Source organism: Oncorhynchus mykiss, chromosome 1 (genome assembly GCF_013265735.2).
Source record: "Oncorhynchus mykiss isolate Arlee chromosome 1, USDA_OmykA_1.1, whole genome shotgun sequence".
In the NCBI taxonomy this organism is placed as follows: domain Eukaryota; kingdom Metazoa; phylum Chordata; class Actinopteri; order Salmoniformes; family Salmonidae; genus Oncorhynchus; species Oncorhynchus mykiss.
The window spans coordinates 10243686-10270733 of NC_048565.1; the positions used below are offsets into that span (position 1 = coordinate 10243686).

General features: G+C 44.4%; 1 protein-coding gene across 19 annotated transcripts in view; it reads right to left on the reverse strand.

Annotated features, from left to right (window-relative positions):
- LOC110522842 (receptor-type tyrosine-protein phosphatase S) overlaps positions 1–27048 on the reverse strand; it is a 402253-nt gene that overhangs the window by 23359 nt on the left and 351846 nt on the right. For 12 of the 19 annotated variants that reach the window (XM_036939683.1, XM_036939692.1, XM_036939708.1 and 9 more), the window contains 5 exons: positions 15379–15476; positions 12414–12537; positions 10149–10324; positions 6699–6824; positions 1775–1929 (listed from right to left, as the gene is read on the reverse strand). In XM_036939683.1, the coding sequence (XP_036795578.1) occupies positions 1775–1929; positions 6699–6824; positions 10149–10324; positions 12414–12537; positions 15379–15476 (679 nt within the window). The remainder of the gene's footprint in view (positions 1–1774; positions 1930–6698; positions 6825–10148; positions 10325–12413; positions 12538–15378; positions 15477–27048) is intronic. The other 7 variants (XM_036940020.1, XM_036939793.1, XM_036939742.1 and 4 more) reach the window with 1 other exon arrangement.

A 27048-nucleotide genomic window follows, 5' to 3' on the forward strand; every position in this document is an offset into this window, starting at 1 on the left:
TCCAGGTCCAGATTTGAGTTTGAGAGATCTATAACAAGGATTTTGTGATCTAAGAGAATAAGTAAATGTTGTTTTTTATTACAAAAAAAAGTATTTTCAAGTGCTGGATCCATGGTTCATTGGAACAAAGAGAGGATAACTCAACACACCTGCTTCAACTAACCAGAGTCCTTAATTAAACACGAGTTGAAAAAGATTAAACCAAGGCAGAGTCCTTATTGAATACTATTTGAATAGGATTAAACCAAAGCAGAGACCTTATTGAACACTAGTTGAATAGGATTAAACCAAAGCAAAGCCCTTATTGAACACTAGTTGAATAGGATTAAACCAAAGCAGAGTCCTTATTGAACACTAGTTGAATAGGATTAAACCAAAGCAGAGTCCGTATTGAACATTAGTTGAATAGGATTAAACCAAAGCAGAGTCCTTATTAAACACTAGTTGAATAGGATTAAACCAAAGCAGAGTCCTTATTGAACACTAGTTGAATAGGATTAAACCAAAGCAGAGTCCGTATTGAACATTAGTTGAATAGGATTAAACCAAAGCAGAGTCCTTATTGAACATTAGTTGAATAGGATTAAACCAAAGCAGAGTCCGTATTGAACATTAGTTGAATAGGATTAAACCAAAGCAGAGTCCGTATTGAACATTAGTTGAATAGGATTAAACTAAAGCAGAGTCCTTATTAAACACTAGTTGAATAGGATTAAACCAAAGCAGAGCCCTTATTGAACACTAGTTGAATAGGATTAAACTAAAGCAGAGTCCTTATTAAACACTAGTTGAATAGGATTAAACCAAAGCAGAGTCCGTATTGAACACTAGTTGAATAGGATTAAACCAAAGCAGAGTCCTTATTAAACACTAGTTGAATAGGATTAAACCAAAGCAGAGCCCTTATTGAACACTAGATGAATAGGATTAAACCAAAGCAAAGTCCTTATTAAACACTAGTTGAATAGGATTAAACCAAAGCAAAGTCCTTATTAAACACTAGTTGAATAGGATTAAACCAAAGCAGAGTCCTTATTGAACACTAGTTGAATAGGATTAAACCAAAGCAGAGTCCGTATTGAACACTAGTTGAATAGGATTAAACCAAAGCAAAGCCCTTATTGAACACTAGTTGAATAGGATTAAACCAAAGCAGAGCCCTTATTGAACACTAGTTGAATAGGATTAAACCAAAGCAAAGTCCTTATTAAACACTAGTTGAATAGGATTAAACCAAAGCAAAGTCCTTATTAAACACTATTTGAATAGGATTAAACCAAAGCAGAGTCCTTATTGAACACTAGTTGAATAGGATTAAACCAAAGCAGAGTCCGTATTGAACACTAGTTGAATAGGATTAAACCAAAGCAAAGTCCTTATTAAACACTAGTTGAATAGGATTAAACCAAAGCAAAGTCCTTATTGAACACTAGTTGAATAGGATTATACCAAAGCAGAGTCCGTATTGAACACTAGTTGAATAGGATTAAACCAAAGCAAAGCCCTTATTGAACACTAGTTGAATAGGATTAAACCAAAGCAAAGCCCTTATTGAACACTAGTTGAATAGGATTAAACCAAAGCAGAGTCCGTATTGAACACTAGTTTAATAGGATTAAACTAAAGCAGAGTCCTTATTGAACACTAGTTGAAAAAGATTAAACCAAAGCCTGCACCAAACAGTGAGTGGTAGAAGTATGGTTTTCATATACATCTGTGAAATCTGCTGGGTGAGTCCACTAGTTGTAGCTGTGTTATGTGCAGTACTACCAACCTGCAGTGGGCGATGATGGGGCCTGCGTCTGGGGGGTTACAGGTCTTGACCCGGCGGAGGAAGGCCAGGAAGGGGGTGGGGTACTCGGGGACCCCGTGGTCGGGCCACGCAGTGAACTGGAACTGACGGACCTCCCTTTTCTCACTGGAGCCATTCTGGAGATGAGAGAGACAGGGATGGGGTTTAGAACCACATGGAGTGTGCGTGTGCGAGAGAGAGACAGGATGTGTGTGTGTGTGTGTGTGTGTTAGCTACTTTCTTAGACATTCTTATGGTATGCTGCATCTATTAACCCCAAAATCAGTTCCCCTGTCTGTGTGCCAACCACAATATACAGAGCGACAATAACAAAGCTGACACATGAGAATGCATTTTTCCAACAAAAAAAAAAAAAAGATTAAAAAACATCTCACATGAGCTTTAATGCTGAATAAATACATCTGGTAATTAAAAGCACATTTTTCTATTTATTTCTTTTGAATCCCGGACCATTACACTGGTTTGTATTTTCTGCAATGGATGTTCTTCTTTCTTCGCGGGGAAGTAGAATAGATTTTTAAAGAAGGGTTCTGTGTCACTACAGGATATGCATACATATGGATATGGGGCGGCAGGGTGGCCTAGTGGTTAGAGCATTGGACTAGTAACTGAAAGGTTGCAAGTTTGAATCTCCGAGCTGACAAGGTACAACTCTGTCGTTCTGCCCCCGAACAAGGCAGTTAACCCACTGTTCCTAGGCCGTCATTGAAAATAACTCTTAACTGACTTGCCTAATTAAAAATACGTGTGTGTGTGTGACAGATTCCCTACATACAAACTACCGCCTAAGTTCGGACACATCTGACAAAATGTGTTTCCTTTGCTGGAAAACAGAACAATGGGAAGCCATACTAATGCAGAAATAAGGAGAGAGAGAGAGATGTGTGTTTGAACAGAGGGAGGTTAAGAAAGAGATGGAATAGCAGTGGGAAGAGAGGGAAGAAAAAGGGGAAGAGAGAAGAGAGGGAAGAAAAAGGGGTAGAGAGAAGAGAGGGAAGAAAAAGGGGAAGAGAGAAGAGAGGGAAGAAAAAGGGGAAGAGAGAAGAGAGGGAAGAAAAAGGGGTAGAGAAGGGGTAGAGAAGAGAGGGAAGAAAAAGGGGTAGAGAGAAGAGAGGGAAGAAAAAGGGGTAGAGAGAGCAGGGTGGTGAAGTATAGAAAGTAATGTAGAGGGACGGGTTGACAGGATGCTGTACACCAACAGATGTACACAACAACAAGCCCAAAAAGCTGCAAACTGTGAATACTAACCAGCCCAAAAGGACCAGTGCTACTAACTAGCCTATCTGTTAAAGAGACATTTCCTTGGAAGCGTCTGACCCTTAGATCTCCTCTCCTCTCTCCGAAACACCCATGTCTCGTTTTCTAGCTATACACTTGTATGTTGGCTTGGCTGCCAAGTGTTTGGGGCAGCTGGGATATGAGCAGCCTGACAATTATGCATGTAGCATTTTCTTCCGCTCACTTAGCTAAGTGCTTGGCAGACGGACATTAAAAGATGATGGAGGGTGAACGAGAGAGGAAGAGGGGAGAGGTCTGAAAAGAAGGGGAGGATGTAAATAGTTTCAAGAGAGAAAGAGAGAGAGAGAGAAAGAGAGAGAGAGAGATGAGAGAGAATGATTATGAAAGAAAGAGATGAGAGAGAGATGAGAGAGAGAAAGAAAGATGAAGAGAGAGAGAGATGACAGAGGAGAGAGAAAGAAAGATGAAGAGAAAGATGCCTAAGTAAACTATTTCCCTCTCCTTCCCCACCATTCAGTTGTTTATTTGCGTGTTGGATGCAGGAAGTTGTGTTGGCTCAGAGAAACACACTGTTTGTGAGTTTGAGTAGGGGAGCCAATACAATACATGAATACAGACAGACAGACTGACAGACTCCTGAAGGGCTTACTATCCCCAGGGCCCACCAGGCAAGACCAGCATATATCAGCTCATATCGCATTCCTCTCACATTACTTCCACAGTGGCTTCTCCTCAGATGGCCTCACAAAAACATACAAACAAAGCCTCTGCTGAAACAATTGCATGGGTGAAGGAAACAGGGAGTATTCCACCAAGCCTATGCAAGAAGGCAAGTTGAAGACATTGCCATATTGTTTTAAGCTATCTGATCACACAGGAGTGCCTAAGAAGTCAACCTGGACTCAGGGGTAGACGTAACATAGTAAATGTAAAAACCTAACACTCCAATTAGATTGATAAGTTACATTTCGTATGTCTTCATTTTTGGATGTCCATCATTCATTCAAATATGTGATGAAATACAATTTGTATGATATGTTATGAATTAGTAAAACGTATGATATATTAGCAATGTTTTGGCTAATGTTAGCTAGATGGCTTTCGCTAACATTAGCTAGGTGGCTAATGTTAGCTAGATGGCTTTCGCTAACATTGGCTAGGTGGCTAATGTTAGCTAGGCTAGAGGTTAGAGTTAAGGTTAGAGTTAGGATTTAGGTTAAAGGGTTAAGGTTAAGGTTAGGTTAATGTTAGAAGCACGAGATTGAACTTCACTCAACTTTCTAGATTTTTCCCCATTAGTTCGGGGCAGCAGGTAGCCTAGTGGTTAGAGCGTTGGACTAGTAACCAAAAGGTTGCAAGATTGAATCCCTGAGCTGACAAGGTAAAAATCTGTCGTTCTTCCCCTGAACAAGGCAGTTAACCCACTGTCCTAGGCTGTCATTGAAAATAAGAATTTGTTCTTAACTGACTTGCCTTGTTAAGTAAAGGTAAAAAAACACTATCAGTGTTTTATTTTGAGACAGGTTTGAATAATCTAAGTCGCCAATAGGCAGAGGGTAGCATAATTTGTCTGATTCTCTGTAGTAATGGTATGAGATTAATAATGCATTTTATTTGGGAAAATGGTTTCTTCCATCAAACAACATGTTCAGTCACCTTGTCTGAAGGACAAGTGGATAAACAGGTTTTTGGCAACAAAAAAATTACCCATTTGAAACGGCCTATTTCTCAGCCCCAGAAACTAGAATATGCATGTAATTGTCAGATCAGGACAGAAAACACTCTAAAGTTTCCAAAACTGTAAAAATATTGTCTTTTCTGTGGCTTCCCTAAGGTGTCAACAGTCTTTAGACATAGTTTCAGACTTTTATTTTGAAAAATGAGCGTGAAGGATCACAATGCGTAAGTGGATAGGTGGGGGCTCTCAGAGTGAGTTTTTGCGCAACTGAGTAAAGCGGCCATTGTTCCTCCCGCTGTTATTGAAAAACCTACACACTCGGTTGATATATTATCAAATATATATTTTAAAAACAACATGAGGATTGATTATAAAAAACGTTTGACATGTTTCTGTGGACATTATGGATATTATTTGGTCTGCGTTGTCGTGACTGCTCTTTCCTGTGGATTTTCTGAACATAACGCGACAAACAAACGTCGGTATTTTGGGTATAAAAATTATCTTCATGGAACAAAAGGAACATTTGTTGTGTAACTGCGAGTCTCGTGAGTGAAAACATCCGGAGGTCATGAAAGGTAAACGATTAATTTGATTGCTTTTCTGATTTTCGCGACCAAGCTTCCTCATGCTAAGTGTACGTGATGTTATGCTATGCTATTGATAAACTTACACAAACGCTTGGATTGCTTTCGCTGTAAAGCATAATTTCAAAATCTGAGACGACAGGTGGATTAACAAAAGGCAAAGCTGTGTTTTGCAATATTGCACTTGTAATTTCATGAATATGAATATTTTTTAGTAATATTATTTGACTGTGGCGCTATGCTATTCAGCGGTTGCTGACGAAAATGATCCCGCTAACGGGATGGGTAGCGCCAAGAAGTTTTAATGTCAAGTCCTGCATGTTTTTTTTTCTCATGGAATTTAGGCCGACATTGAACACCACAAATTGGCTGCTACTGTAGGCTGAATGATAGAACAGCTATTTCCATGTTAAAATGTTATGTGATTGCATTTTCTCCATTGTTTATAATGGCAGGCCACTCTGGTAGGCCTACATTATGATCAAATAGCCACAGTAGCCTACTTGACCGCTGTTAAAACTAACTTAAAGCGGGTACAGCCTCAGTGTTCACTGTAAACTCGTGCCGGAAGTTTCACAACGTTCAAGTTTACTCTCAGCAGACCTGAAATTTGCTCAGTGATGAAAAAAATGAGAGGGAACATTGATGCTAAGTAGTTGCAAAGTAACTACAAAGTAGTAAGTACTTACAAAGTTGCTAATTAGCAAAAATGCAGAAGTTGCCTGTGATGAGATTTGAACATGTAACCTTTAGCTATACATCCACATTATACGTCCACCAATGCACCCCAACCAACCACCCTACTTTCGTTTTTTAAGTAACCTTTGTCTTATATATATCCATAACAGCGTAATATATCATATAATTAGAGTGTTACTATGTTACGTCTAGTCTATGAGACCGGGCTGAGGAAGTAATAACTTGCCATGAGATAACAGTCTGGATTGGAGTAGTATGACGTTGTAGCTAGATTGTTAAGGGAGTATGTGATTTAGATACTAAAGTAGAGTTTAGAATAGCAGTAGGGAGTGTGATTAAATCAAATCAAATTTGAATTGTCACAAGCTTCATAAGCAACAGGTGTGGACTAACAATGAAATGCTAACTTTGGTGTGTTTTGCTCGTGTGTACACTACAGTGTAAATTACAGCTCAACATCAGAGTTGGGGTCAATTCCATTTCAATACCAGTCAATTCAGAAAGTTTACTGAAATTCAAATTCAAATTTTCTTCAATGGTTTTCAATGAGAATTGGAATTGGAATTTGGTTTAGGTTATGAATTGACTGAAATTGAAATGGATTTGACCACAACCCTGCCCAACATAGTGTGAAATGAGTGTGTTATTATGCAGTAGGGGTGGAGTAAAGTTGTGTACTCACTCGTACCTTGTGCAGGGAGAAAGTGCGAACACAGAAGGTGGCCAGCTCTATGGTGTCCAGTAGAGTCACCTGGGTCATACCATAGGTCTCTGTGCCTCGACTGGGCCAGTACTGGTCACACTTGATCTGAGGAGAGAAGAGAAGAGGGGGCTGAATACACAAACATCAATGAAAACACGTAAGCGAGCATGCACGCACGCACACACACACACTGCACAAAACAATCACACAGACTCTATTATACTGTAAACCCCATTCCAACCATCCTAAAAAGAAAACAGGCTAAAAAGAAAACAACAGGCTCACTGAAACACTGCAGGACCGCTTCTCTCTACTTCACATCTTTCTGAACACTGCAGGACCGCTTCTCTCTACTTCACATCTTCCTGAACACTGCAGGACCGCTTCTCTCTACTTCACATCTTCCTGAACACAGCAGGACTGCGTCTCTCTACTTCACATCTTCCTGAACACTGCAGGACCGCTTCTCTCTACTTCACATCTTCCTGAACACAGCAGGACTGCGTCTCTCTACTTCACATCTTCCTGAACACTGCAGGACCGCTTCTCTCTACTTCACATCTTCCTGAACACTGCAGGACTGCTTCTCTCTACTTCACATCTTCCTGAACACTGCAGGACTGCTTCTCTCTACTTCACATCTTCCTGAACACTGCAGGACTGTGTCTCTCTACTTCACATCTTCCTGAAACACTGCAGGACCGCTTCTCTCTATTTCACATCTTCCTGAACACTGCAGGACTGCTTCTCTCTACTTCACATCTTCCTGAAACACTGCAGGACCGCTTCTCTCTATTTCACATCTTCCTGAACACTGCAGGACTGATTCTCTCTACTTCATATCTTCCTGCACACTGCAGGACTGCTTCTCTCTACTTCACATCTTCCCGAACACAGCAGGACTGATTCTCTCTACTTCACATCTTCCTGAACACTGCAGGACTGATTCTCTCTACTTCACATCTTCCTGGACACAGCAGGACTGCTTCTCTCTACTTCACATCTTCCTGAACACAGCAGGACTGCTTCTCTCTACTTCACATCTTCCTGAACACTGCAGGACTGCGTCTCTCTACTTCACATCTTCCTGAAACACTGCAGGACTGATTCTCTCTACTTCACATCTTCCTGAACACAGCAGGACTGTTTTTCTCTACTTCACATCTTCCTGAAAACTGCAGGACTGCTTCTCTCTACTTGACATCTTCCTGAACACTGCAGGACTGCGTCTCTCTACTTCACATCTTCCTGAAACACTGCAGGACTGATTCTCTCTACTTCACATCTTCCTGAACACAGCAGGACTGTTTTTCTCTACTTCACATCTTCCTGAAAACTGCAGGACTGCTTCTCTCTACTTGACATCTTCCTGAACACTGCAGGACTGCGTCTCTCTACTTCACATCTTCCTGAAACACTGCAGGACCGCTTCTCTCTATTTCACATCTTCCTGAACACTGCAGGACTGATTCTCTCTACTTCATATCTTCCTGCACACTGCAGGACTGCTTCTCTCTACTTCACATCTTCCCGAACACAGCAGGACTGATTCTCTCTACTTCACATCTTCCTGAACACTGCAGGACTGATTCTCTCTACTTCACATCTTCCTGGACACAGCAGGACTGCTTCTCTCTACTTCACATCTTCCTGAACACAGCAGGACTGCTTCTCTCTACTTCACATCTTCCTGAACACTGCAGGACTGCGTCTCTCTACTTCACATCTTCCTGAAACACTGCAGGACTGATTCTCTCTACTTCACATCTTCCTGAACACAGCAGGACTGTTTTTCTCTACTTCACATCTTCCTGAAAACTGCAGGACTGCTTCTCTCTACTTGACATCTTCCTGAACACTGCAGGACTGCGTCTCTCTACTTCACATCTTCCTGAAACACTGCAGGACTGATTCTCTCTACTACACATCTTCCTGAACACTGCAGGACTGATTTTCTCTACTTCACATCTTCCTGAAGAAAGCATGACTGCTTCTCATCTTCCTGAACACTGCAGGACTGATTCTCTCTACTTCACATCTTCCTGAAGAAAGCATGACTGCTTCTCATCTTCCTGAACACTGCAGGACTGATTCTCTCTACTTCACATCTTCCTGAACACTGCAGGACTGCTTCTCTCTACTTCACATCTTCTCCACTGTAGGTGGAGGATGATATGGTTGGTACGGTTGGTAAGGTTGGTAAGGATGATAAGGTTGGTAAGGATGATAAGGTTGGTAATGTTGGTAAGGATGATAAGGTTGGTAAGGTTGGTAAGGATGATAAGGTTGGTAATGTTGGTAAGGATGATATGGTTGGTAAGGTTGGTAAGGAAGATAAGGTTGGTAAGGTTGGTAAGGATGATATGGTCGGTAAGGTTGGTAAGGATGATAAGGTTGGTAAGGATGATATGGTCGGTAAGGTTGGTAAGGATGATATGGTCGGTAAGGTTGATAAGGTTGGTAAGGATGATATGGTTGGTAAGGTTGGTAAGGATGATACGGTTGGTAAGGTTGGTAAGGATGATATGGTTGGTAAGGTTGGTAAGGATGATATGGTTGGTAAGGTTGGTAAGGTTGGTAAGGATGGTAAGGTTGGGAAGGATGATATGGTTGGTAAGGTTGGTAAGGTTGGTAAGGTTGGTAAGGATGATATGGTTGGTAAGGTTGGTAAGGATGATATGGTCGGTAAGGTTGATAAGGTTGGTAAGGTTGGTAAGGATGATAAGGTTGGTAAGGTTGGTAAGGATGATAAGGTTGGTAAGGTTGGTAAGGATGATAAGGTTGGTAAGGTTGGTAAGGATGATAAGGTTGGTAAGGTTGGTAAGGATGATAAGGTTGGTAAGGTTGGTAAGGATGAAAAGGTTGGTAAGGATGATATGGTTGGTAAGGTTGGTAAGGATGATAAGGTTGGTAAGGTTGGTAAGGATGATAAGGTTGGTAAGGTTGGTAAGGAAGATAAGGTTGGTAAGGTTGGTAAGGTTGGTAAGGATGATAAGGTTGGTAAGGTTGGTAAGGATGATAAGGTTGGTAAGGATGATAAGGTTGGTAAGGATGATATGGTTGGTAAGGATGATAAGGTTGGTAAGGTTGGTAAGGAAGATAAGGTCGGTAAGGTTGGTAAGGTTGGTAAGGATGATAAGGTTGGTAAGGTTGGTTTCTAAGGCGGATTCCCAGGTATTCTTTATATTGTTGTAGGGCAATTCTAAATGCCTACGCTGATGTCTTAACTATAGGAAACACTGAACTAAAGTCTGCAACCAGAAAATATTATCTGTCCCTCTGCGCTTTAATGTACTTCTCATAGTTTCCTCAGATACACTGCAAAATTTCCAAAATAGTTGTTTCTGTAAATTCTGTTTTTAGTCAAAAAACAAGTCGTCCCAACACAGATCCAGGGGGAACACCAGATTGAATTCTATAGTTACTTACCCGTGATTTCTCTTCCAGTCTGGTCATCATGACCACAGTGGCTGCCCTCTGTTCCCACACCATCCTCCAGAAGTCCCCGAACGTCTCGGGCAGCGGGCCCTGCGTAGCCATGTAGGCATTCTGCTTCCTGTAGCCGTCTATGTAGTTGGCGTTGATATAATCACTGCCAGTAATACCTGGGAACAGAGAGAAGACAGTAATTGAGTTGAATTGAGGGAGACAATCTCTAGAATGGTTGGTTGTTAACAGGCCAAGTGGTCAATTCTGATGGGGCTCCAGGCAATTTATTTTTAGTGAAGTTCTCATTGCTCTTATCGCTGAGTTCTTACATAGTGCTCCCACTTAACACCTTTCTTTAATGCCTCTCCCTCCCTCTTTTACATTTTGTTGATTCTTTCTCTAGCCTGATGTTGTGGCTGTGATATAGTGTTGATGCTGGAGTGTGCAGTAAGATGGAGGAGTGTGCAGTAAGATGGAGGAGCGTGCAGTAAGATGGAGGAGTGTGCAGTAAGATGGAGGAGCGTGCAGTAAGATGGAGGAGCGTGCAGTAAGATGGAGGAGTGTGCAGTAAGATGGAGGAGTGTACAGTAAGATGGAGGAGTGTGCAGTAAGATGGAGGAGTGTACAGTAAGATGGAGGAGTGTGCAGTAAGATGGAGGAGTGTGTAGTAAATCATCACTCTCGCACGCAGGCTGGGCGAGTGTGTGTGTTTGCCCCGGAGTGTGTTTGATTATGTGTGTGTGTGTGTGTGTGTGTGTGTTGAAAATAGGTCTATATCTTTGTGTGTGTGTGTGGGAGTGTGTGAGAGTGAGAGATTAAAATGTAGCTCACATCTCCTCTCTGTCAAATATAGCCATAGTCTGTGTGTATGCAAATGTTCCTATTCATGTGGACACAATGCAGTTCTGTTATTAGAAGGTCTCCTCTGTATCTACCCTCTATTCCTGACTAGGCACAGTGTATATCTCACCTCAATGAGTCTAGTTAATTTATCTACTATCATCTACTCTCCAGTCTACTCTTTGATCAACAAATAAAAGGCAGTTGAATGTCACACGTCTTCCTTTATCAGACTTATAACCTACTAGTTAAAATACTCTTGAATGCTTAAATAGACTGTAATGGCTGCCGCAGCGTAGACCAATCACGTTCCTTAACTGACGTATTCTCACTCGAGCGACAAACAATGAAACACTCGACTGGGCTAATTTAAGAGTGGGGAGACGTGACAAAGAGTGCAGCAACAATCGGGGAGAGAGAAAGAGAGAGAGAGAGAGAGAGAGAGAGAGAGAGAGAGAGAGAGAAAGAGAGAGAGAGAGAGAGAGAGAGAGAGAGAGAGAGACGGGGAGAGAGAGAGAGAGAGAGAGAGAGAGAGAGACAGAGAGAGAGAGAGAGAGAGAGAGAGAGACGGAGAGAGAGAGACGGAGAGAGAGAGAGAGAGAGAGAGAGAGAGACGGACGGAGAGAGAGAGAGAGAGAGAGAGAGAGAGAGAGAGAGAGAGAGAGAGAGAGACGGACGGAGAGAGAGAGAGAGAAAAGGCAAACGCCATTAAAAAGGATTCAACGTCGCACAATATGGTTGTGGCACTTTGGCGTTAGTCATAGCTAGGTGAACAGAGAATGGCTGCGTGCATGAATTGTTCTACTGCTGTGACTAATGGCAAAATCACTGCACTGTAAAATGGAAATTTCAGACTTGATTAATTTATGTATTTATGGACGCTTTGCCCGGGATGATTCTGTAATGCGTATTGTCGCACTTTTCAAATTGGGCCTATAGTGAACTGTCAAAATCAAGTCAGAATGAAAAACAGAGAAAGGTTGAGAGATTGGTTGAAGGGGGAAGTGTTCTCCTGGCTATGTGGACTGTCAGAAGACTTTTACTGCTGGAGGCTGAAGCTCCTCTGTCAATGTCCTAAAGACTCCTCTTGCTGCGTTTCTCAGATGTATCTTGTGGTGATGTCTGGTAGATATCTCTGTAATTGATTGGTTATGCGTGTCATCGACATAACCAGATGTGACTGACCTCGGGGACTAAGCTAATATGACTAACCAAGCAATGAGGACTAACAGATAGCAGCTCTGTGGACTGCATGTTAATTGCCCGATTTAAGCGTTTTTAAACATAACTAAACCAGATAACTCACTGCCTGGTCTCAACACCAATGACCTTTAAACCCTGGACAACAGGACAGAATAGACCAAATATCAAGTATTGAAGTTGCAATTGGGGGGTGAAAAGTGCCAAAAAGTGTTACGGTCTTACCTTCGATGGGTGCGAGGATGACGCGGGAGTGGTCGTAGGCAATGACGTTGGCGTAGCGGTTTTTAGGCTTGTTCACCTCCAGGTTGGAGTGTTCCCACGTAAACTGCTGGCCTGGATCGATGGACTGTGGGGACAGACGCGAACACACACACACACACACACACACACACACGTTTCAAGCCTGGACCAGAGGGTCACCTATGTGAGAATGCTGTTCATTGACTATACTGTAGCTCGGCGTTCAACACCATAGTGCCCACAAAGCTCATCATTAAACTCAAGACACTGGGATTAAACACCTCCCTCTGCAACTGGATACTGGACTTCCTGATGGGCCGCCCCAATTTGGTGAGGGTAGGCAACAACACATCCGCCACGCATGCTTAGTCCCCTCCTATACTCCTTGTTCACCCACGACTGCGTGGTTGAACAGTTTGCTAACGACGCGACGGCGGTTGGCCTGATCACCGACTACAATGAGACAGCCTATAAGGAGGAGGTCAGTGACCTGGCAGTGTTGTGCCAAGACAACAACCTCTCCCTCAATATCAGCAAGACAAAGAAGCTGATAGTGGGCCCCAGAAAACCGAGGGCCGATCTCGCCTTCATCAACATCGACGGGCTGTAGTGGAGAGGGTCGAGAGCTTCAAGTTCCTCTGTGTCCACATCACTAACGAATTATCATTGTCCACACACACCAACACAGTCGTGAAGAAGGCACGACAGCACCACTTTCCCTTCAGGAGGCTGAAAAGATTTGGCATGGGCCCTCAGATCCTCAAAAAGTTCTATAGATGCACCATTGAGAGCATCTTGATTGGCTGCATCCCCGCTTGGTATGGCCCGTAACTAGGCATTTCACTGTTAGTCTACACCTGTTGTTTGCCAAGCATGTGACAAATAAAATGGTATTTGATTTTTATTTGACACACAATTAGACACCTTCAGAAAGAAGGAGAGAGAAAGACAAAGAGAAAGACAAAGAGAAAGACAAAGAAAAAAAACAAAGAGAGAGGGAGAGAGGAAGAGGGAGAGAAAAGTAAGAACAGGGGAACAACAGCATCGTTAGCAGCTGCTCGGTGCCTTGAAATAAGAACGCCTGTGCAGGTTAAAATTATTATTATGATTTTTTTTTAACCTTTATTTAACAAGGCAAGTCATTTATCAAGATCATTAAAGCAGTCAGTGCATAATGGTAATAAAAACATTGATGAAGTTGGTGGCAGCTCTTCCCTTAGGGGGGTGGGGAAGAAAGAAAGAAAGAAATAAAGAAAGAGAGAGAGAGAGAGAGAAAGAGAGAGAATAAACCAGGTTCCTGGGCCCGATGCTGCTGGCAAGACAAATGCTGCCCACGCTCAGAATATCAGAATTACAGATAAATATTCTATTCTTCTGTCAGGGTAATTTAGTATTCCATTATGATTTGGCGCTCGCTCTCGGGCGCTGGAGCTCTCCTGGCGCTGGCTTGCAGGATGTTTTCGGTTAGGGCCCGGCGCAGTGAACAGCGATTGGGGATAAATAAAGTCAAAAAGGGAGCCTGAAGTAACAGTTTACCTGCAGTCATTACAGTGAAACAACAGGCAGCCAGCCCTGTACAAGGAGATCCTGTCTCTGGGGCCCTTCTCTCTCCTCCCTCCCTTCTCTCTCTCTCTCCTCCCGCCCTCCCTCCCTCCCTTCTCTCTCCCCTCCCTTCTCTCTCTGCTCCCTCCCTCCCTTCTCTCTCTTTCTCTGTCTGGTCGTCCACAAGTCTGAGGGGATTGTTCTGTGTGTAGTAACACTTTCTTGTAGGCATGAGTGTGTGTGTCTAATACTCCGCCCCATCACTGCAGCCCTGAACTTTAACCAATCTCCTCTCCCCCCCCCAACCCCCGCCGCCCCGCCCTGCCCTGCTTGAAAACCAATCAGGCCAGAAGAGTCTTGGCATGGCAAGAGAAGGCGACCAGATGAGCGGACATTCATCAAGAAAATAGCAAAATTACAATTACACTTTTCAATTTGGGGGAGCAAGTGGGGAGAGGAGAGGAGGAACGAGCCAGAGAGAGCGAGAGGAGCCGCAAGTAACAATGAATTAATTAAGAACTTCAAGTTGAACCAAAGTGTTCTGATGACTCAATGCCCTGCTCTTCCTCAGCCTCGCCAGTGTGAAGGGATGTCCATTTGGTACACGGCCCAACCCAGATTGATATATGAGGAAGAGTACTGTATGGCCACGAGCAGCCATTATCCCAACATCCACCAACATGCAGGAAGGCTTTTCTGTGGTACTACGATTCCCACAACTCCCCCTGGTGCAGCTCTGATGCCATTGGCCAGAATGGCCCATGTGATTTAGGGGATACAGGAAGAGGATGTTGCTGGTATACAAACAAGAGCTGATTCAGCCATCCTTATTTCTAATCAGCATCGGGTTCATTTCTAACTTCTCTGGCTGCACTCAGGGCTCCGACAGCTCGGCTATATGCTCACCCCATGCCAGTGTGTGTGTGTGTAGATCCACTATTCTACAGCTTAGAGTTTTAATGGGGATTGACAGACCAACAGTTGACTGGTGTGACACTAGGAGCATTGGGACTGAATAAGTGCTCAGTGATTTCTGGTGTGATTATGAAATTGCATTTGGGGACTTTTAAAGTATAGAATGGAATCTGTCTTGTTTCATTATATTGCGCCCAATGGAAGAGGCTGTGATGGAACAATGACAATATATTACAACGCCAACTCGGATCATAGTACATGCTACTACAATGCCATCTGCCGTTAGCCACTGATGGCTGATGAAGAGACAATTCATTCACTAAGAAGCAAGGTAAAAACCTTTCCCTACGTACAGATCTAGGATCAGCTTCCCCTGCCCCAAACCTAACCTAAACCATTAGTTGAAAAAACACCCAACTGATTCAAGATCAGCATCTAGAGAAAATGTCCCCCTACACCATTCCACCTCACCAGAGACTAGCCCACTCACCTCATACTCCTGGGAGAGTTTCAGGTTGTCGTTGGCTTTGAGAAGATCCGTGTGTTCAGCCAGCTCCGCGATAGGAATGGGGGGATGACTCATCATACCTGTTCCCCAAATGGACGGAGAGAGAGAGAGAGAGAAAGGAGGGATGGAAAGAAAGTGCGTCAGTACAGATGCCATTCAAAGTGAGATGCTAAAACCCTCCAACAGTTGGAGAATGACAGGACGTGGGGAGTTGTGGGTAATGTGTTTCTGCTAGCTGCAGTGGAGACAGAGGGCGGGGGGAGGGGGAGAGAGTAGGGACAGGGAGGAGGGAATACTGGGGAACATTCTGGAATTCAAACGCACGGTCTGTATGGAGTTGACGGACAATGTTAGGGAATAGAGTGGAGACCAGACCAGAGCGCAACATTTCCCTTACCAGGCCACACTCACTACTATTCCCCTAAGTTGTAACGGCACATGAGGTAGAGCTGAAAATAAAGGATAACCAATGGGTGATTGCTATTGTGAGAAAGTAACCCAGACTAATGACCCCTTAGGTCTACAGAGAGACGCAGCTTTTAATAGCTTGGCAACAGAGACAAGGAAGGAAACAAACCTTGTTTTTTGACAGCAAAAATAATATAAGAGAGAAAAAAAACACCCCTTGAGTTTTAGCCTTTTGAACCAATAGGATGCAATGTTGACATCAATTGCTCTTCACTCCTCAGTGCACAAAAACAAAAGGAATTCGTTTTTATGCTGGGGTAAGAGGAAAGAGACGAGAGTGTTCTCTTAACCAAGTCACTGTGACAAGGAAGTGCTATTAACAATAGCATAAAAGCAGCGTGTGAAAATATATCCAGAGGTGCAAATATTTAATACGCAGCTAAATAAAATCCGAAATAACAGTGCCTCATTGTAGTGGCATTTCACACAAAAATAACACCTTACAGTCTCATTTCCGATCTGCCTGGAAAACCCAGGCCTCTGTCTGATCATTGAAAAAAAAAAAAAAAAAAGAAAAGATATTTAGATAAGAACATGTAGTCTAACTTTTGCCACAATAAAGTGCATCTACATCTACATCTACAGAACTAGATTTACTAGTTATCTGCCTGTTTCTGTAGCACGTACCCCTATCTCCTTAATGCTGAGTGCCAAGAAGAGATGCATCGGGTCGGGGTTGTACTCCCAAAACTTCCAATCTCAGGGCAGACAGGCCACTGAGTTGGTATATCTACCAAGCCTGTGCTACAACGTTTCTTCAAGAGAGGGCCCCATCACCATTGGACAGGGTTAGAGGGGTCAGAGGATAGGGGTCAAAGGTCAAGGGGTTAGTGAGCTGCTCCACATAAGTCAGCCAGGGTAAGAAAGCAAGACGCTTGGATTGCTCACAGACGCCAGGACTGCTCACAGACGCTCGGATCGCTTACAGACAACCTTTTATGGCTGTCCGCTGGGCCTCCCAAACAATCAGCCAAAACAATGTCCCTTAAGATGGACGCCACTCACCAGTCCCAACACCACCCAAAATGTCAGAACCTGCGTAGTCGATAGAAAGTAATTTATGCACAGTGTCTGTAGCACTCTGCCACCACCACCATCTTTCAAAATAACCGAGATATTGAAAGGCTGGTCATGGCTCACATCAGATGATTCAATCTGTATTGCACTCCACACTGCCCTTTCCCACCTGGACTAAAGGAACACCTATGTGAGAATGCCGTTCATTGACTACAGCTCAGCGTTCAACACCATAGTGCCCACAAAGCTCATCACTAAGCTAATGACCCTGGGACTAAACACCTCCGTCTGCAACTGGATCCTGGACTTCCTGATGGGCCGCCCCCATGTGGTAAGGGTAGGCAACAACACATCCGCCACACTGATCATTCTTTTTTTGTATATTTTTTTACTTCAGTTTATTTTAGTAAATACGTAACACTTTCTTTCTTAAAACTGCATTGTTGGTTAAGGACTTGTACAGCAACTTGCAAAAGTATTCATCCACCTTGGCGTTTTTCCTATTTTGTTGCATTACAACCTGTAATTTAAATGTATTTTTATTTGGATTTCATGTACTGGACATACACAAAATAGTCCAAATTGGTGAAGTGAAAATAAAAAAATAAAAAAATAAAAATAAACGGATAAGTGGTACGTGCATATGTGTTCACCCCCTTTGCTATGAAGCCCCTAAATAAGATCGGGTGCAACCAATTACCTTCAGAAGTCACATAATTAGTTAAATAAAGTCCACCTGTGTGCAATCTAAGTGTCACATGATCTGTCACATGAGCTCAGTATATATACACCTATTCTGAAAGGCCCCAGAGTCTGCAACACTAAGCAAGCGGCACCATGAAGACCAAGGAGCTCTCCAAACAGGTCAGGGGCAGTTATGGAGACATATAGATCAGAGTTGGATTATTAAAAAAATATCTGAGACTTTGAAAATCCCACGGAGCACCATTAAATCCATTATTAAAAAAATGGAAAGATTATGGCACCACAACAAACCTGCCAAGTGAGGGCCGCCCACCAATAGTCACAGACCAGGCAAGGATGGCATTAATCAGAGAGTGCAACAAACAGACCAAAGATAACCCTGAAGGAGCTGCAAAGCTCCACAGCGGAGATTAGAATATCTGTCCATAGGACAACTTTAAGCCGTACACCACAGAGCTGGGCTTTACGGAATAGTGGCCAGAAAGAACCATTGCTTACCTTTTTGGGATAGGGGGCAGCATTTTCACTTTTGGATGAATAGCGTGCCCAGAGGGAACTGCCTCCTACTCTGTCCCAGATGCTAATATATGCATATTAGTATTGGATAGAAAACACTCTGGAGTTTCTAAAACTGTTTGAATTATGTCTATGAGTATAACAGAACTCATATGGCAGGCAAAAACCTGAGAAAAATCCAACCAGGAAGTGGGACATCTAAGCTTTGCCTACCGAGTACACATTGAGATATGGATGAGGTTGCACTTCCCAGGGCTTCCACTAGATGTCAACCGTCTTTTGAAAGTTGAATGAGGATTCTACTATAAAGGAGGGGCTCATGGGACCTGTTTGAGTCAGTGGTCTGGCAGAGAGCCTTAGTCTTATGACGCGCGCTCCCGACAGAGTTACCTCTTGTTTCAGTGCCTTTCTGAAGACAAAGGAATTCTCCGGTTGGAACATTATTGATGTTTTATGTTAAAAACATCCTAATGATTGATTCCATACATCGTTTGACATGTTTCTAAAGGACTGTAATGGAACTTTTCGAGTTTTTGTCTGGATGAAATGCTCGCGCCTCATGAAGATGGATTACTGGGCTGAACACGCTAACAACAAGTGGCTATTTGGACATAAATTATGGAACTTTATGGAACAAATCAGTCATTTATTGTCAAACCGGGATTCCTGGGAGTGCCTTCTGATGAAGATCATCAAAGGTAAGTGAATATTTATGGTGTTGTTTCTAACTTTGTTGACTCCAAAATGGCGGCTATTCCTCTGGCTGTTTTGGGTTCTGAGCACCGTTCTCAGATTATGCTTTTTCCGTAAAGTTTTTTTGAAATCTGACACAGAGCATTAAGGAGAAGTCTCTTTAATTCTGTGAATAACACTAGTATCTTTTATCAATGTTTATTATTAGTATTTCTGCAAAATCACTGGATGTTTTGGAATCAAAACATTACTGCACGTAAGGCGCCAATGTAAACTGAGATCCCCACAGCATCATGTTGTGGGGATGTTTTTCATCAGCAGGGACTGGGAAACTGGTCAGATTTGAAGGAATGATGGATATAGCTAAATACAGGGATATTCTTGAGGGAAACCTGTTTCAGTCTTCAAGAGATTAGAGACTGGGACGGAGGTTCACTTTCCAACAGGAAAATGACCCTAAGCATACTGCTAAAGCAACACTCGAGTGGTTTAAGGGGAAACATTTAAATGTCTTGAAATGGTCTAGTCAAAGACCAGACCTCAATCCAATTGAGAATCTGTGGTATGACTTAAAGAATGCTGTACACCAGTGGAACCCATCCAACTTGAAGACGCTGGAGAACTTTTGCCTTGAATGGCTAGATGTGCCAAGCTTATAGAGAAATACCCCAAGAGACTTGCAGCTGTAATTGATGCAAAAGGTGGCTCTATACAAAGTATTGACTTTGGGGGGGAATAGTTATGCATGCTCAAGTTTTCATTTTTTTGTCTTATTTCTTGTTCGTTTCACAATAAAAAATATTTTGCATCTTCAAAGTGGAAGGCATGTTGTGTAAATCAAATTATACAACCCCCCCCCACCCCAAAAAAAAATATTTTAATTCCAGGTTGTAAGACAATAAAATAGGAAAAATGCCAAGGGGGGTGAATACTTTCACAAGCCATTGTATATACTGCATGTATAATATAACTACTGTATGGGAGAAACAGGGACTAATGGAGGTTGAGGCACTGAATGGTATCGTTCTAGTTGATAAATGAACATGCTGTGTTGTGTTAGAGGAATGGTTGAGAAAGATGTCAACATAACAAGAATAAAAGGTGGATCCTGTAAACACCCACTGACTGAGTGCTGGAGGACCTCGTCTGGGAGTCGAAACAGCAGGCCGTGCACTGTTCGGGCTCCAGGCTCACCCAGAGCCCCTTGTTGGTCACATGTATGTGCTGATTTCTTTCCCTGAGTTTTTCCCCCCATTCCCAGCATAAGGCGCTAGTAGATTCAGGCGCAGCGGGGAATTTTATGGACCACAGTTTCGCGCATAGGTTAGGGATTCCCCTGGTTCAGATGGACAAACCCTTCCATGTGCACTCCCTAGATAGTCAACCATTAGGGCCAGGGGTGGTCAGGAAGGCCACGGCTCCACTGGACATGGTTACACAGGGGGGTCATGAGGAGAGAATAAGTCTCTTCCTCATTGATTCTCCTGCGTTTCCGGTGGTGCTGGGGATTACCTGGTTGGCCTTTCACAACCCCACTATTTTATGACAACAGAGGGTTCAAAAGGGGTGGTCAGAGGAGTGCTCAGGTAGGTGTGTGGGAGTTTCCATCGGTGCAACGACGTTGGAGAGTCCAGACCAAATCTCCACCGTGCGCATTCCCCCTGAATATGCCGATTTGGCTAACACCTTCTGTAAAAAGAGGGCGACCCAATTACCATCTCATCGACGAGGGGATTGTGCGATAAACCTCCTGGTAAACGCCGCACTTCCCAGGAGTCACGTGTATCCCTTGTCACAGGAGGAGACGGTGGTTATGGAAACATATGTCTCTGAATCTCTGAGGCAGGGGTACATTCGACCCTCCACGTCATCCGTGTGGTGGCTTATATCGATGAGATTCTGATATATTCCGCCACACGCGCCGCGCATGTGTCTCTGGTGCGCAGGGTACTTGGGAAACTTTTGGAGCATGACCTGTACGTCAAGGCTGAGAAATGCTTGTTCTCCCAACAGGCCGTCTCCTTCCTGGTGTATCGCATTTCCACATCAGGGTTGGTGATGGAGTGTGACCGCATTGCAGCCGTGCGTAATTGGCCGACTCCCACCACGGTAAAGGAGGTGCAGCGGTTGTTAGGGTTTGCCAATTACTACCGGAGGTTTAGCCTGGGTTTTGGGCAGGTGGCTGCTCCCATTACCTCACTGCTGAAGGGGGGACCGGTGCGTCTGCGGTGGTCGGCTGAAGCGGACAGAGCGTTTTGTTGCTTGAGGACTCTGTTTACCAAGGCTCTCGTGTTGGCTCATCCGGATCCCTATGTGGCATTCATAGTGGAGGTGGACGCATCCGATGCTGGGATTGGAGCCGTGCTATCACAGCGCTCGGGCAAGCCACTGAAGCTTCGCCACTGCGCTTTCTTTTCGAGGATGCTCAGCCTGGCGGAGCGAAACTATGACGTGGGGGACCGGGAGTTGCTGGTTGTCGTAAACATTTTGAAGATGTGGAGACATTGGCTAGAGGGGGCTCAACACCCTTTCCTCATCTGGACCGACCACCGACCACCGTGGAGTACATCCGGGCGGCGAAGAGACTGAACCCCCGCCAGGCAAGGTGGGCTATGTATTTCACCTGATTCAGATTTACGATATCGTATAGACCAGGTTCCCAGAACGCTAAGGCAGACACACTGTCCCGTCTGTATGATACAGAGGAGCGGTCCATCGATCCTACTCCCATACTTCCGGCCTCTTGTCTGGTGGCACCGGTGGTGTGGGAAGTGAACATCGAGCGGGCATCTCGGTTAGAACCTACTCCACCTCAGTGTCCGGACGGAAGCTCACACGTTACCGATAGGGCGGTGCGAAGCCTTAGTAGAAAGTACTGGTGGTCCACTTTAGCTAAGGACGTGAGGGTTTATGTCTCCTCCTGTTCGGTGTGCGCTCAGTGCAAGGCTCCTAGGCACGTGCCCAGAGGGAAGTTACAACCCCTCCCCGTTCCACAGTGGCCTTGGTCACACCTGTCGGAGGACTTCCTGACCGATCTTCCTCCATCCCAGGGCAACACCACGATCCTGGTCATTGTGGATCAGATTTCTAAGTCCTGTCGTCTCCTCCCTTTGCCCGGTCTCCCTACGGCCCTACAGACTGCGGAGGCCCTGTTTACTCACGTCTTCTGGCACTACGGGGTGCCTGAGGACATGGTTTCTGATCGGGATCCCCATGGAACGTCTGGGGGTCTCGGTCAGCCTTACCTTGGGTTTTCACCCCGAGAGTAATGGGCAGGTGGAGAGAGTAAACCAGGATGTGGGTAGGTTTCTGCGGTTGTATTGCAAGGACCGGCCAGGGGAGTGGGCGAGGTATGTTCCATGGGCAGAGATGGCCCGGAACTCACTCCGCCACTCCTCAACTAACATTTCGCCCTTTCAGTGCGTGTTGGGGTATCAGCCAGTCCTGGTACCATGGCATCAGAGCCAGACCGAGGCTCCGATGGTGGAGGAATGGGTGAAGCGCTCGAGGGAGACCTGGGAGGACGCCCAGAAAGCCAGCGCTGACCCCCACCGCAGTGAGGCCCCGGTGTTCGCACCGGGGGACCGGGTCTGGCTCTCGACCCGAAACCTGCCCCTCCGCCTGCCTTGCCGGAAGCTGGGTCCGCGATTTGTGGGGCCATTTAAAGTCCCGAGGAGAATAAACAATGTGTGTTATAGGTTATAGCTCTCCCTTATTACCGTATTAACCCCTCGTTTAATTTGTCTCTCCTCAGGCCGGTGGTAGCTAGTCCGCTTCAAGAAGCTGAGGTACGGGAGGTCCCTCCGCTTCCCCCCCTGGACATCGAGAGGGCTCCGGCGTACACAGTGCGATCCATACTGGATTCCAGGCGTGGGTGAGGGGCCTGCCGTACCTCGTGGTTTGGGAGGGGTACAGTCCGGAGGAGAGATGCTGGGTGCCGGTGGAGGACGTCTTGGATCCATCTCTGCTGAGTGAGTTTCACCCGCCTCCATCCAGATCGCCCTGTGCCTCGTCCTCTGGGTCGTCCTCGAGGCCGGCGTCGGTGTACTGCGGGAGCCACGCATCGGGTGGGCACTGTCACGACTCTCCCTATTCGGCCGGTGCTCGGCGGTCGTCGTCGCCGGCCTACTAGCTGCCACCGATTAATTTTCCCTTTTCGTTTGTGTCTGTCTGGTTTTTCTTTACACCTGTGTCCTATTAGTTTAATTCGGTGGGTTTATTAACCTCCGCTGCCTGCTATTCTTTGTGCGGGATTATTTGCTGTTTTTACTGTTAGAGATGCGTGTTTGCGCCACAAGGTTTTTTTTTCTCACGGTGGTTGTACCGTTTTGGACTGTTTAAGAGAGTAGAGGATTCTCCTCCTTGTGTTGCGTTTATTCCCTGTGTGTGGCGACTTCGTTTGGGCGTGTTCCTCCACTTGTTGTTTTGTAGTTTGGGACTTCTAATAAACAATTTTGCTACTGGGACTTCCTTGCTCTCCTGCTCCTGACTCCTGCACCTCCCTCCTCTTAGGAGGCACATAACACAAACAACATTTGATTTGATTGCATCTGGTGTGGGTGGAAAAAAATCAACATGCGCACTGGTCAGCATGTTAGTTGCAAACTTTGCTGGAGTTGCTAGTCGGCTAGTAGTTTATGTGTCTATATGTCTTTCTGCCCCTGAGCAAGGGCGCCGAAGACGTGGATGTCGATTAAGGCAATATCCCTGCACCTCTGATTCAGAAGGGTTGGGTTAAATGCAGATTACATATTTCAGTTGAAGGCATTCAGTTGTACAACTGACGAGGTATCCTCCTTACCTTTGATAACGGCGCCACCGTTGCACCGCAGTAGGCGGCCAACATTTACATTTTAGTCATTGTGCAGACGCTCTTATCCAGAGCAACTTACAGTAGCAATTAGGTTTAAGTGCCTTGCTCAAGGGCATAGACAGATATTTCACCTAGTCGGCTCGGGGATTCGAACCAGTGACCTTTCGGTTACTGGCCTAAAGCAATTAACTGCTAGAATGATTAAATGCAGATGACATGACTTACTGAGTCTGTCTGGCTTTAAGTAATAATGTAAACTGCTGTAACGTTCATAGCTGACTCCACTTGTAAATGAACATGTTACAATACAGTAGAGTACCTTACATGCTTGTAGGCTACAAGCAAACGAGAACACAAGCTGTGTGATACTGACTGATGGAAGGTTGGCTGGCCCAGCAGCCTCTTGAGAAATCTCAGATAAAGCAGGTTATGACGTCTGGCCTGGGTTTGTTTACATTATGTCTGGCCTGGATTTGTTTACATTATGTCTTGCCTGGGTTTGTTGACATTATATCTGGCCTGGGTTTGTTTACATTTTGTCTGGCCTGGATTTGTTTACATTATGTCTGGCCTGGATTTGTTTACATTATGTCTGGCCTGGATTTGTTTACATTATGTCTGGCCTGGTTTTGTTTACATTATGTCTGGCCTGGATTTGTTTACATTATGTCTGGCCTGGATTTGTTTACATTATGTCTTGACTGGTTTTGTTTTGTCGCCAAGACAGTTTGATATTTCATGAATACTAAATATGTAAATGAGACTTACTGAGTCTGGCTTTAAGTTTATTCAATAGACAAAGCCTTGCATGGGGAGAACAGTATTAGCAAGCCCCCGTGGTATAGATGCATTTTGACAAGCTCTTTAATTTGTTTGCTCACGCATCAGTTTTTTGACTGAAATAACTTTGCACGCTGCTCTCCTCTGGCATCGCCTGGAAACATGTTGTTATTAATCATCGTTGGATTGTGCATTTATAAAGACCGATCGCGGGTTAAAAAAAGGGAAGAATTCTGCACCGCAAATGACCTTAAGACTGTCAATTAGTTTTCCCACCAGCTATAACGGAAAAGGTAACACCAGCTATAAGTGAAAATAACAGATGGGTATGCAAATGAGGACGCTACCTCTGCTTCTTTTCTCCTTAAAGAAAAAAAAAACTATAGCACCTTGTTAGAGAGACCAAAAGAAGTGTGCGCTCAGTGTTTTAGTTGCAGAGAGTGTGTACTCAAACACTTAGTAGCCCACCTGCATACCTATCTACAGCCAAAAGTACTGTCTTAGATATCATATAAGTTAAATAAAGGTTCAATAAAATAAAAAAAAGTATAGCACCTGCAGTTTAACTGCTTGGTTTGGAGAAAGGAACTGTAACATGGGATATATTGTTTTTTATTTAACCTTTATTTCACTAGTTAAGAAAAAAATATTCTTTACAATGAAGGCCTACACCGGCCAAACCCGGACGACGCTGGGCCAATTGTGCACCGCCCTATGGGACTCCCAATCAGAGCCGGGTGTGATACAGCCTGGATTTGAACCTGGGACTGAAGTGACGCATCTTGCACTGAGATGCAGTGCCTTAGACCGCTGCACCACTCAGGAGCCCAAAAGGTAACCTACAGTAGCCAACTGGCATTTGTTAAATCAGAAATAACAGTGTTTATTAAAACTTATAGGCATTGGATTGATACCGGCTTCATTACTTTAACTAAAGCATGGAATAGTAAATAATAGCAGTCTAGTATAAGTTTACTGCCATTCATTTGGGCTATTAGCCTGTTTAAAAAAGCAGAAAATCTAAACTGGTGCTAAGGGATTTATGAATACACCCCACAGTGCTCAGAGTTGGTTAATATGGAGGCAGTTGTGAGTTTGGAAATTAACTTTACCCTACTGGAAGCTCCAAGAAAAGGCATTTGTAGTCTGTTTTCATCTTGACAAAACATTCTCTGTATCAACACAAAGAGTGGGGCTGTGTCTGAAATGGCACCCAATTCACTGTATAGTACATTACTTCTGTCCAGGGCCCGTACCTTCTCCGCTATGCAATCTGGTTTCAGAGCTGGTCATGGGTGCACCTCAGCCACGTTCAAGGTCCTAAACGATATCATAACCGCCATCGATAAGAGACATTACTATGCAGCCGTATTCATTGACCTGGCCAAGGCTTTCGACTCTGTCAATCACAACATTCTTATTGGCAGACTCGACAGCCTTGGTTTCTCAAAGGATTGCCTCGCCTGGTTTACCAACTACTTCTCTGATAGTTCAGTGTGTCAAATCGGAGGGCCTGTTGTCTGGACCTCTGACGGTCTGTATGGATGTGCCACAGGGTTCAATTCTCGGGCCGACTCTCTTTTCTGTATACATCAATGATGTTGCTCTTGCTGCTGGTGATTCTCTGATCCACCTCTACGCAGACGACACCATTCTGTATACTTCTGGCCCCTCCTTGGACACTGTGTTAACTAATCTCCAGACGAGCTTCAATGCCATAAAATCCTCCTTCCCTGACCTCCAACTGCTCTTAAACGCAAGTAAAACTAAATGCATGCTGTTCAACCGATCGCTGCGCGCACCTGCTCACCCGTCCAGCATCACTACTCTGACTTAGAATACGTGGACAACTCCACATACTGTACCTGGGTGTCTGGTTAGACTGTAAACTCTCCTTCCAGACTCACATTAAGCATCTCCAATCCAAAATTAAATCTAGAATCGGCTTCCTATATCGCAACAAAGCATCCTTCACTCATGCTGCCAAACATACCCTCGTAAAACTGACCATCCTACCGATCCTCGACTTCGGTGACGTCATCTATAAAATAGCCCCCAACACTCTACTCAAAAAACTGGATGCAGTCTATCACAGTGCCATCCGTTTTGTCACCAAAGCCCCATTCACTACCCACCATTGCGACCTGTACTCTCTCGTTGGTTGGCCCTCGCTTCATACTCGTCGCCAAACCCACTGGCTACAGGTTATCTACAAGTCTCTGCTAGGTAAAGCCCCACCTTATCTCAGCTCACTGGTCACCATAGCAGCACCCACTCGCAGCACACGCTCCAGCAGGTATATCTCACTGGTCAGCCCGAAAGCTAATCCTTCCTTTGGTTGTCTTTCCTTCCAGTTCTCTGCTGCCCATGACTGGAACGAATTGCAAAAATCTCTGAAGCTGGAGACTCACATCTCCCTCACTAGCTTTAAGCACCAGCTGTCGGAGCAGTTTACAGATCACTGCACCTGTACTTAGCCTATCTGTAAATAGCCCATCCAACTACCTTATCCCCATACTGTTATTTATTTATTTTGCACCCCAGTATCTCTACCTGCACATTCATCTTCTGCCGATCTACCATTCCAGTGTTTAATTGCTATATTGTAATTACTTCGACACCATGGCCTATTTATTTCCTTAACTTACCTCATTTGCACT